Here is a 12,273-nt window from a genome sequence, read left to right as displayed (position 1 = left end):
ATCTAACCCTTCCAATCAGGTCTGGTGAGGGTGCCCCTAGTCAGCTGCAAAGGCATAGTAAATCCTAAGAAGGGCTTCTGACAAAAATCATTGCCTAAAATGGGTCAAATCAGTTCATACATCAGAGTGTTCTCCAGCAAAGACTCGTGGAGGCAGTGACAAGTTATGATGCAGCTACCCCACCTTACGAAGGCTTTAGAGAATTCCAGTTGACAACTACATGAAAAGTTCAAAGTCTACATAGAAACGCCATTTATTTCCACTCTTACCCTGCAGGTCTCCGCTGGGCCTCGCAAATGGCTGAGATCAGGTGGGCAGGTTTGTCTGCCTGCTCACCCACCCAAGGGCACATTCCAGGGACGTGGTTCCCCCACAGGGAACATTTACCAACCACTCACAATGGGAACACATCGAATAGCATCAATACCAAAAAGAACAAGAAGAGAGATTTAAACATACTTTTCTAGAGTGGCAAGCAGGGGATCTGGTTCTGTACTGTTCTGAATTTGTAACATCTGGTCTCTGCTCAGGCGAACAATTTCACAAAGTGACTGTGATGCATTTGAATGCCGCTAAAGGAAAAAAGTACAATTTTAACTATAAAGCACGTCAGAAGTCAAATTTATAACAAAAAGTTAACAAGGAAATTGCTTAAGAAATAACCCAAATTAACACTGGTCATAAGTTGCAGTGAGTAAAAAGTTAAGCTCCAAAGAAATAACATATGTAAAAAGCATTTTATTCTGCCAGGCTAATAAGCTTTACTTAACAATACTGCACAGTACATACCACTAAGTGTTGGGAGATGTAATCAAAGTTCTGGCAAGGAAAATTGTCTGCAATTGAATATTTGAAAAGATATATTCCCCAAATATACACTTTTATCAGCATAGAAAGATGCATACGCTTCTTTGATTTAAAAGAAAAAGGCAAATACAGCTTTCCGGAATATACCAAAGAGTTAGAAATACGGCATCTCCCAGTGTCCAGCGTGTTTACCTTACAGGAAAGCACTGAGATCTCAGCACCCAAATATGTCATGTTCTGTGGCATGTGGCACTGAGCATATGCAAACTGAGCAATGTGTGCCCAGTGCAGGTAAAACAGTGATCTTCGAGCACAGATGACAACACACACCAGGATATCAAAATCCACTCACTGGAATCAGAAGCCTAACATTTCCTTAATAAATATAAATTGGTCCGTATAATTTTAGCATATCATTTATCACTTAATACAAAATAAGTATCAATAGGACTGTGCAAAAGGCAAAATGGACTTTCTAGCAAGTCAAGCAGGGAAGGTGCTGATGCCCCCAAATGCTTTGTCATTCACAAAAAAACCTGCTGTGGAGTTAGACTCCTCCTTTATCAATTCCTCCTGCACCCTGCACACAGGTATAATATCCTGTTGAGCAATCAAGTTCAAGTTCTTCTGCTCAAGACCAGGAATCCAGTGACGAGTGAGCCTCGTCCATGGCATGCACTCCCTGTGAATGGGGCAGGCCATGCTCCAGTCATCGCTCTCCAGGACCTGCGCTGGCCACATTTCCAGCATAGGAGAAATGTGCCTGGGGACCATCCAAGGCCCCTGCCGCAGGAGGAGGGATTATCATTATCACCCTAACCAGACCGAAGGCTCCTTCTAAGCAGGGGTTCTCACACTCCAGCACTCCTTCCCTCCATCAGCCAACGCTTGGACACACCGGAATGCGCCCTGAATGTCGACACTAACAATACTGCAGGAGGCACATGATGCTCTGTCTCAAGGGAAATGATGGCGAATCCACAGCCCCTTCAATGGTTAGCTCTTTGTTTTTAAGCCAGTTTTAGATAAACCCCAGGTACCAAAGTGGAGTGGAATGGACCGCAGTGGAAGAGGCTAGATTCACCTCTGTAGAAATTTACCTTCGTGAGAGAGAATATCCACTTCTTCCTTTGCATTGGTCCTCTATCGGGATCACTGTCCAATTAACCCCTAATCTTTAGGAGTACAAGGAGGTCCCCCTGTGCCCCAGGACACACCCTGCATCTCCTTTACACCAATTCCTTCGTGGCTATTAGGTTGAACCATCTGGAATTGTCATGTCTGTAGGCAGAAATGGCTGAATGCTGGCAATTCCATATGGCTTAGCCCACTGCTGAAGGTGGCAGTAAGAGCAGCAGCAGAGAAGTGGTGACAGTCTCCTCCAAAGGCACACCCGCTGGTCCTGACAACCCCACCCGACATGTGTTCCTCAGCACAGAGCTTTAACCCCATTGCCATGTCAATCTTCAGCACTCAGGACAAAGGCCAAACCTGCCAGAGCACAAAAGCCTGAGCCAGGAAGTACAGGCCCCAAGAGCTCGTCACTCGAGGGGTTCATGGATGACCAGGATCCTGCTGTGCTGCCAGGAAAGCTCTGGTCAGAATGGAAAGAACAAATGCAGACATGGCCGTGTTATCTAGGCTAAAGATGGGTATAAAAGGAACAAGAAGTGTGGACGGAGGAGGTGTGTACTAAAGGCAAGCAGACTGAGCATGAAATCCCAGCTCTAGAAACAAGACAATGCTAGAACCAAGGCCTGCTGTTTCACGTTTCTGGAAATATTCTGGGTAACAGCAAAACATACATTTTTCAAAGGCTTTAGTGTTGAGAAAATTTCAACTTTAAGAATGCCTAATTATCACTGTTCTACCTGCTCTCTACCTTCATATCTTGTACAGTTCTGCTCTGTGCCCAAATAAACACAGTTCTTTTTTTAAAAAAATCAAGTTTATAGTCACACAAGAGAACTTACATCTTCTTCTTGCGATGGATGAACTATTTCCACAAGCCTCTGGATAATTTTCTCCTCATTTAACCACTGTAAAACACATTGTAGAAGTAATCATAGCAATGAGTGGCTCCTGTTCAAGCCCCAATGAAGATTAACATACTTGGAAATATCCATCACATTTTAAGTAGAATGTTACAGGTTTCTCTGGACTTTGAACACTACAGGAAATTAAAAGTCCCCCAAGGAAAATGGCAGTGAATATATTATTTTAACAGTAGCCAACAGTTACCAACTACTCCCCAAATTACAATACCCACATACAAAAATTCTCTATATCAGCTTCTTAGCTAGGAGTAATTCCCAGACGCTGAGCACTAAAAGGGGTCTGCACTTCGGTTATGGAGGGGTAATACATTATACATTTTCTATAAGAGAGCATTCACTTTAAGAGAGCTTCAGAAAGACTAGAAAAACAATATTCAGTATCAAGCCTCTGGGTTAAAACACGTGATGAACTTTTGGATTCCAAAAGCAAAACCACCACAGGAAATGTGGACTTGGGGGGAGAGCCACCACAGAAGCCGAGTTTATCCACCCTGTCACATGTTAGCAGAGAGCTGTTATCATGACTAGGACAATCTCTTCTTAATCTTTATATGAGAGACTGCTCTGAAGGGACATGTGAAGGGGATGAGAATAAGGAGGAATAAGTGAAAAATCAGCTGGTGTAATGCTAGTTCCACGAAGAGAGAAACACCATCATAAACAAGGGGCTCGCTACCTACAAAGGACACACGCACAAAGCCCTGAAGGTTAAAGGAGACGGGGGCGGGGTGCGGTTGGGTGGGTAGGAGGCCCACTGGGTGACAAGAAATCAAATACGATTTGCTAAAGACAGAAAAAGAAACCCTGAAGCTGCCCCGGCTCCATAGGGAAAACAAGCCAAGGGAAAAAGCAAACAAAGCTATCGGGAGGGTACTACAAAGGCAGAGACCCAACTTGACGTTTTAAGATCTGCCTTCAAATGTACACATCAACCACCCTCTCGTTAAAATGCAGATTCTGATTCAGCAGGACAGGGTGAGCGCTGAGCTCACGGAGTTCTAACAAGCTCCCAGGTGATGTTTGGGAGGCCCTGAGTAGCAATGTCCTAAAACAGAGGACGGTAACACCTGTATGGGGGGGCGGGGGGGGCGGGGGGACGGGACGGGATGGAGGGTCCTGAGCACCAAGGGAGAAAGCAGGATCCTGTGGGCAAGGAGCTAATCAGTCTCCGGCCCCTACTGCCTCCACAGCCATTAACAAGCACCTCAACTCCAAGCCCACTTCTGGACTGATTCCCCACGGTTGGCCTCCAAATCAAAGGAAGACAAGGAGTTCCTAAGCATCTTTCCGCCAACCACCTGTGCCTTTATTTAACCACCTATCATTATAGCCCTCCAGAAGCACATCCGTTCTTCTGGAAACGGGCCCTGAGATTCAACCCCAAGTGACCAAAGGAATTTCTAAGAAACCAGACTGAACAATTTCCCCCTATAATAATCTAAAAATAAAGGTTACCCGCCTCCTTGTCCTCAACAGTCTTGCCCGGAATCTTCAACTTCTTTTGATAAAAGACAGCCATAGAAACACACCTCCAAGGAACCAGCATCCCAATTTAGGGCCTCTTCCCACAGGCAACCCCCAGGACATTCACTAGCTATACCCAACTGCGCTTCTCAGCAGACCTCTGCCTGGTTCTACAGATCCAGCCCTGAACCCATGCCCAGATTCTTCCCCTCATACAAACACAAGCCCTGGCATATTTGCCCATCTCAGAAAAACGTGCCCTTTCCTGGGACACCACCTGACAAACCCTTCTGCTGTCTTTCCTTCCAGTCCTTGCAGGTCTTTAATTAAAATGAGCATTTTCAACAAAACTCATTTCCAGAGAAATGAGTAAGGCCTGAGGTTCCAGGTTGAGTACTAAAGATGGAATGGGCTGGGGAATGGTTCTAGAAGAAGGCAGCGAAGAGAGGAAGAAAGAGATGACAAGAGGAGGAGGCAGATGAGAAACCTTATCTTTAAGTTACATCCTTCCCTCTTTCCACCCAAATTTCACCTAAGACAGCTCTTCAAAAGGCACAGGTATCCTAAAATAACCATCTCTCTAAAGTTTAAAATATTGCCCTTTTGGAAGCAAACTCTGTTCTCCCTCTTATCCCATGCTCCTAGTACCCAGAAGAACAAGGTTACTTCTGAAGCCTGATTCCCTGGAAATATCGGCATCTCTCCTTTTTGACTTAGAGATAACTCTGCAGTGTGTGTTCTCAAGAAAGAAGCCTCATAGCATACTCAGATGAGATTTATAGCTCCCAGCTTCTTATTTCTCCTCTTACCAGCTTTAAGACAAATCCTCCACCCATTGCACAGTCCCACTCCCAGTGAAAAACAAACCAGCAAAGGGAAGGATCCCCTTTGGGATCCTTGGACAATGATGTTGGACAAGGAAACATCCCACATACCTAGGGATGTGCACATCTGGAATCCTAACCCTGCAAGATCTTCAGCTCATCCTCTCTCGGAACAACCCTCCTTCTCTACCCCCTCCTCCCAGACAACCTTCTGCTACCAATCCCCTGGAATCCCACCCCAGCACACAGCAGCCCAGCCAGCTCAGACACCACCCCCACTCCAGTCAACGACAGTCATAATCCTACTCACGTTCAGCACGTCTTGCCTGGGCTGTGGAGGCTCGATGCATGTCAGGAGCCTGAGCAACAGATCCATGATAGCCGAGGTTCCTATGTGCTTTATAAGAAGGTCTACAAAATCACGTTTCTTCTTCAAGAACTCCACAATCTAGAGGAGAACAGACCAAAACTGAACCACACATAACTTGGCAACTATCAACTTTAGAATGCTTTCAATCCTAATGCCTCTAACTGCCCCCTCCAAAATCCCAACACCACTTTAAGTCAAGGAGCAGCAAATGTTGAATTAGTAATAAGGTGTCCAACTGGAAAGCTTGCTAATTGTTACAATATTCAAAAACCCGTTAGAAAAAATTTGCCAAATTATCACATGCTCCCTAATACAAATGCACTATAATAGAATCTTTTATTTCTGCTCAATTTTATTATTAACTCTCAAAGAATGAGGATCAAAAATACAGTAACGCCTATAAAGAGCAAGAGAATATATCATTTAACAGTGTATGGACCTAAAGCAAGTCTATTAGACTTTGCACTAAAATGCAGAATAAATATTCAAAATCCTAATTATATGCTAGCAGGTAAGAGAGGAAAATTCAAAACATAAAGATTTCTACGTCAGTCAAAGTGGCTAACTCATCCGCTACAGAAACACCACATTTGGGTTTTAGTTCAGCAATTCATCCGATTAGATTACCACAAGGAGGGTGAGCGTGGAAGAGGCTGAAACTACGCCCAGGACATATGAAAACAGTGATCAAGTCGTGACCCTGCCAGCTGGGTCTCTTCTGTGCAGGAAGAAGAGAGAGACTGTTCTGTCCCGCCCACCCACTGCACCTTCGGATTTCTGCCATGTGCACGAAGCATCTACTCAGAAGGCCCAGGAGCAGCACGGCTGGTGCGGCAGCTGCTCTAACAAAGCCTCACGGAGTCTCTCAAAAGCCTGCGAGGGGGCGCTGCTTAACTCAATATTACAGATGAGGAAACCGAGGCTCAGACTGGTTAAGTATCTTGGAGAGCTAAAAAGTGGCTGCCCTGAGATTTAAACTTAGATTTGTATGCCCCAAAAGCCACGATCTTCCCATTATCCCACATGAAGAAGTCTAATAGCCAGAGATGACAACTAAGATTGCTTCACACAATCAGTGCAAATGCACGATTAACCATCACACGTTGCTTCTCTAGACAATGAGGTTAGCTCTTGTAATATAAATCTTGAAGAAGTTATATGTAATTAATCCACTCACAACTGAGTCACACAGTAGTTTTTAAAAGCACAGTAGAGGAGAGAGGAGGAAAAAGTCACAAGTGGTCAAAATACTGCATGATTCAGTGGCAAAAGCAGTGGATCTGGAGCCCAAAGGCATAAATCACAGCCCGTGCCAGGGACAGCCAGCAAGGACACTAGATGTCCTATACTGAGGATGACACTGCTGAGGTGCTAAACCATCCAACACTGAAGATGCCTGTACCCGGACTTTCTGGCCCTTGAGCTAACAAACGTCTGTATTGGCTAAGCCCAACTGAGCCTGAATTTTTTTCCCTTATTTGCAGTTGCATATATCCTTACTAACGTATCATGCGATGGGAAACCTTTATTTACACTCATGATTCTCAAAAGCACAGAGAGGTCTGACCTGTCCCTGAAGACAGCTGAAGAGCAAGGGCTATTGAATCCTCCCGTTATCATCCAAGGAGTCCTGAGCCAAGAGGCACAACAAGCAACAGAGTGACTGGGCCCTTTTCTCCATGCTTGACTGGCACGTGCCATCATCTTTACACACACAGTATGTCTGCCCTTGAAGACCAATGCAAATACTCAGAGCCCCACAAAGCTTCCAGTGTGTTCTCGCTCTCTATTAAAGGTACACTGAAAACCAGGACCCACAAATTTGGGTTCCCTGAGCAGAGAGTGAGGAAGGTGTAAGACCCGTTTAGATAATGCTACAACCATCTGGAACTGACTAGCAGCTTAGGCTGATGGGATGACTTGCACTTTCCTGAAACAGCCAGCAGTATTGTTATACCTCATCAGAAAGCAGACAGGGGAAGACAATCGGTATTAGAGTAATCATGATTTAGGGATTATTATCTAAGAAAAAAGAACCTCAATTCCAATACATTTAGGAAGGTAACCCTGCTTAACTAAGAACATGAAAGAACCATCGAGTCTTTCTAAAATAAAACATGGATCCACTTTGCCTGGCATAGGACGGACATACTGGGCCTAAAATAGCTCCCGTCCCTCCATGTCTGCTGATAGCAAGGGCGGGTCACGGAGCCTGCTCCGCAGCATGCAGGACACTAGGCCCGACCAGTGTAAGCCCCTGCACCTCTGGCATCAGTCCTGCTCACGGCACTCTGGCAGGTCTGTCTGTACCTGGGCTCTGAGCTGCTCGCTGCTCCCTGGCTGTCTGTTTCCCTAAGTGGATTCTAATCTCCTGGTAAGCAGATCATTTTCACGCCTATATCCACTAGAGCAGTGATTCTCAAATTTTAGCATGCATCAGAGTCATCTGGAAGGCTTGTTAAAACCCCATACTGCTGGGTCCCACCCCCGGGGTGTCTGATTCAGTAGGTGTGGGGCGGGGCTCAAGAACTTACATTTCTAACAAATTCTCAGGTGGTACTTATGCGGCTAGTCTGGGGACCACACTTTGAGAATCAGTGCACATACAAGAGATATTTGGAAAATAAGTTTCCCAAGTACATCCGAATTGTTTAAGAACAAGACACAGCGGGGAGGAGGGTGCAGGGAGGAGAGAAGAAGAAGAAAAAAGAGGGAGGAGGAGAGGGAGCGGGGATTCCTGCCAGAACAGTGAGGTATGAATTTCTGTCGAGCACTGCAAAGGCAGGGAGGGTGAGGGAGGGTAGTGCCCCCAGAGATGATCAGAGAGGCCCGGGCGCCCTTCTGGGGGCCAAGCCACCTCTCTGGAGACGTCCGGGTGACCTGGAAGGACAGCTCTCCTGACGCTGCCTGCAGTTGCTCCACCTCACAGTGCAGGGTGGAGCAGACCCCCACTGGCTTCTCTCACAGAGGTGTAACAGCAGAGCTTAAGGACAACAGCACGGAAGTACACGACAGCCTACACTCAGGTGTCTCAAGCTAAACATTTAAGTTTTTGAGTGGAATCAAAATAGAAACAATCCCCGTTTGTGTAAGCCAATCACCACTTTCACTCTTGGGAAAGCTTTTTTGCGCTTCATTGATCATCATTAGGAGAAAGAAAAAACACAAACAGCTGTTACTTCGCCATAGAGTCGCTGAGACCACTCGCACATTCAGTCGACTGCTCAGCATGCACCATGACGCGGTCTCCACAAATGGATGCCCGCCATTCTCATGCTTCTAACTACTTGTCAAAAGAAGAAACCAAAGGCTACTAAAAACTGAGATGCGAGGCACTTGGAAAAGAGTAGGTCAAGTGAGAACATATTCTTTACTGTGTCAATCAGTGTTAAGCGGCGAGCATTTAGAGCGCTGAGGTTTAAAAGATTCTTCTATAGAACCTGGACTTAGGGCACACTCACAACACTAAAGCAACAAAATCGTGGGGGGATCATCTCAGGGGGATGATCAGCCCTGATACTTACCTTCTGGAAAACAATATTTACCTGTTCTGGTTTTCTGCTGATAAGAATACTTAGCACCTTGCTGAAGAAACTGGCAAGTAGTGGGTTCAAGGGGGAATCGTTTAGGAGGAAGCTATATAATTTCATTAGCAAGGATTCATCTTCTCCCAGTCTATCATTCATCTGGGAGACATCAGAAGTGAGCAACTCACAAGATATATTTGGATACCTAGAAGAACAGGATACTTATATCATCATCTATGTTAACAGTTTAATTACATCAAGTAAAACACAAATCAGAAAGGCTTCCTAAAATTTTGTGAAAAATAACAAAATCACCTTCTAGGAATTAGAAAATCATGTCAATCTATTCTGTTCAACCTCTAGATTAAATTTTCTACTTTGTCTAAAAAACTGTCTCTAAACCAAGCATTAATAGCAACACATTTTCCCCAACGGAACGAGAGCACACCGAGGACTCGGGAGCCGAGGGAGGCGATGCCGCAGGGCATGGGCCTTCGCAGCTCCACGTCTGCAGCAGGGACGGCCTGGGGCTGCAGCCATCAGCAGCCTGCGCTGGCAGAGAGAGCGGCACAGCTTGGAGGACAACCACAGGGGACGCCAGTTTCCTCGAAACCGCACTGCACACAGCATCTTTTAACTTCCCAAGACACACTGAAGTTCCTGGACCGGCCACCTCTGTCTTCACACGGGTTGCCAATGGCAGAAAGTTGCTTTGGGGGACTTCTCAAGTGTTCAGTCTATATTACATCTTCAGACAACAAATATTCGAAAACACGGAAGTGGAGAGCAGGACATGAGCCTGAGAACCCAGGTGGGAAGCTGTATGAAAACTGTGAGTGCTCCACACCAGCCTTCCAAGGTATTCTGGGGACCAGCCACCATCAGATCCCACTGCTGTGGGACTCAGAGCTCTTCCACAGACCCCTACAGCCCTAGAGATACCTGCACCCCTAAAGCACGCTTGCCTTCGAGCACCAGAGCACTCTCTGAGGAACAGGCAGCAGGTCCACTGTCTCCACTCACTTCCTTGCCGTCTGTTTTCAACAGTAACAATGGAGACTCCATGGCCCGTCCAGACTACACCCTCCCAGACCCACCGCTCCCTTCTCTGCTCTTTATTCCTCCCTGTCAAGCAGCCAGGATCCAGAACCGACTAGTCATCAGAGGCGGTGAGCTCAAATACTGTACCAGGACAGAGAGGTGACAAAACAGCCAGCAGCAGCTGTGTGACAACAGGGAGAGGTGAGGACTGTGGCTAGAACACATGCAACACCTTCAAGGCATCCAAGACCAGCAGCTGGCAGCCTGTCTTGAAGACCCTGGCTCGAGAGGCAACCGGCAACAGAGCAGAAGGCCACAAGACCTGAGGGGTCTGGTGTGAGGTCGCAAGAGGGACAGTGTGAGAATGTCTCAAAATGAACCTTTGTAGGTAATAAAAAACCTGAAGAGAAAGACGACAGAACTGACAGGTGCGTGGGCATGAAGATCACATTATCAAATAGCTATCTTTTGGAGGCTTATGGCTCAATCAAATTAAAGTCTTTCTCACTTCAAGGAACATACGGGCTCAAAGATGCCATACTTATTATAAAGCCACCACTATGCTGGGGACAGGACTATGCAGTGGACACAGGTGCAGCTTGTGGAGCCATACCATCTAGGTTCAGAACCTGTTTCCACCACTTACAAGCTGTATGACCTTGGTCAAGTTACTTAACCTCTCTGGGCCTCAGTTTCCAAGTCCGCAATATTAAGACAACAGTCCTTACCCCACAGAGGAGGATCACATACCGAATACTGAGAGGGCCTAGAATAAACGAATGCTGGCTGTTTTTACTCCTCTTTATTTTCTGCTTCATAAAACTGCCGCAACGCTGTACAGGGGCTGGGGTCGGGGAGGGCTTGTCTCAACTGCCCCAGTTTGAAAGTTGCCAGCAAATAAAGAATCAGTAAAAGGTAGCAGACCTCAACCCAGCGACGAGCCAAACGTATAAGGGTGTATTTCGCAAACCCTGACGCAGAAGGTCCAGCTGAGCGCATAGGCATCTTTTTCAGTTACATTTCATGAATTTTTCACTCTTTTCCTATAGGAGACTCGGAAGTACGGTCTAGCTGGAGAAGCTCATACATGGGACCCAGGCACTATACAGACGGCTCAAAGTTCTGGTTCTGCACAGGATGGGGCTACTCTCTCCCCCTCCCTCCATCCTTAACATTAAACGAGCTTCTAAAACACCCCAAAGACCCCCTCCACCCCACCCACCCGGCAAGGCCTCTCCTTTTCCCCCACTTGCATGTACGCTCTGACCTCGCTTCCTTTGTACTGACAACAGAGAAACAATCAGGAGAGAGCTCAGCCCAAACGCACCCACAACCTGCATCTGGGCCCCTTTCTCCTCCTGCTACACAGGAGCCAGCCTCGTTCCTAAAGCCAGCCCTCCACTCGCCCCCTTGATCACACTGCCGCCCAGCCACTCAAGCACAGTGCATCACTACATCTCCGGCTCCCTCTGCACTGCATCATTCTCACCAGCATATAAACAGACCGGTATTCTTCCACCTAGGGAAAAAACAAACACATCTCTCCTGACTCCCCATCTGCCTGTAGCTCCCACCTTCTTCCTCTGCTCCCCTTCCAGGAAACCATTTGCAAGAGCTATCTCTACTTTGTCTTCAATTCTTCCTCAAAGGCACTCCAGGGCCCACATGCTCCACGCTGCAAATGCCAATGGCTACTTGGCCTGCCAGCAGCAGCCCCTCACCCACCCGACGGCCCATGTCCCCTTCCTGGAGCCTGTCACCCCCTGACCTTCAAGGCAGCAGCCCCTGACCCATCCGACGGCCCATGTCCCCTCCCTGGAGCCTGTCATCCCCTGACCTTCAAGGCAGCAGCCCCTGACCCACCCGAGGGGCCATCTCTCCTTCCCGGAGCCTGCCTTCCCCTGGCCTTCAGGGCAGCAGCCCCTCCCCGTTCTCCTCTTGCCTCCAGCCACTCTGCAGTCCCTCTCTGTGAACTTTGACCGAAACAACAGCATTTCAGCTTGTGCATTTATAATACTACTTAAGGACCTATATTTAAAGTTCTGTTAGTTCAAATTTATGCTAAATTATTTAAAACCAGAAGTATCTGTATTACGATTAAAAAGGTTAGTGGAAAATGAGAAACTTTTAATACATTGTATACGATCACTGAATTAAGTTAAAACAGTGATAGTTCAATCTAC

The 12,273-nt window shown here is 46.7% G+C and overlaps 1 protein-coding gene across 29 annotated transcripts in view; it reads right to left on the bottom strand.

Moving 5' to 3' along the window:
• PPP6R3 (protein phosphatase 6 regulatory subunit 3) overlaps window positions 1-12,273 on the bottom strand; it is a 146,562-nt gene that overhangs the window by 63,994 nt on the left and 70,295 nt on the right. For 17 of the 29 annotated variants that reach the window (XM_070488300.1, XM_014861615.3, XM_070488302.1 and 14 more), the window contains 4 exons: window positions 9,068-9,254; window positions 5,463-5,600; window positions 2,781-2,846; window positions 460-572 (listed from right to left, as the gene is read on the bottom strand). In XM_070488300.1, the coding sequence (XP_070344401.1) occupies window positions 460-572; window positions 2,781-2,846; window positions 5,463-5,600; window positions 9,068-9,254 (504 nt within the window). Of the gene's footprint in view, window positions 1-459; window positions 573-2,780; window positions 2,978-5,462; window positions 5,603-9,067; window positions 9,255-12,273 lie in introns of those variants that run through there. The other 12 variants (XM_044762576.2, XM_070488311.1, XM_070488312.1 and 9 more) reach the window with 3 other exon arrangements.

The sequence above is a fragment of the Equus asinus genome, chromosome 17 (genome assembly GCF_041296235.1).
Source record: "Equus asinus isolate D_3611 breed Donkey chromosome 17, EquAss-T2T_v2, whole genome shotgun sequence".
Classification (NCBI taxonomy): Eukaryota; Metazoa; Chordata; class Mammalia; order Perissodactyla; family Equidae; genus Equus; species Equus asinus.
The sequence above is the reverse complement of the archived record's forward strand: the minus strand, read 5'-3'. Positions and strand labels throughout refer to the sequence as shown.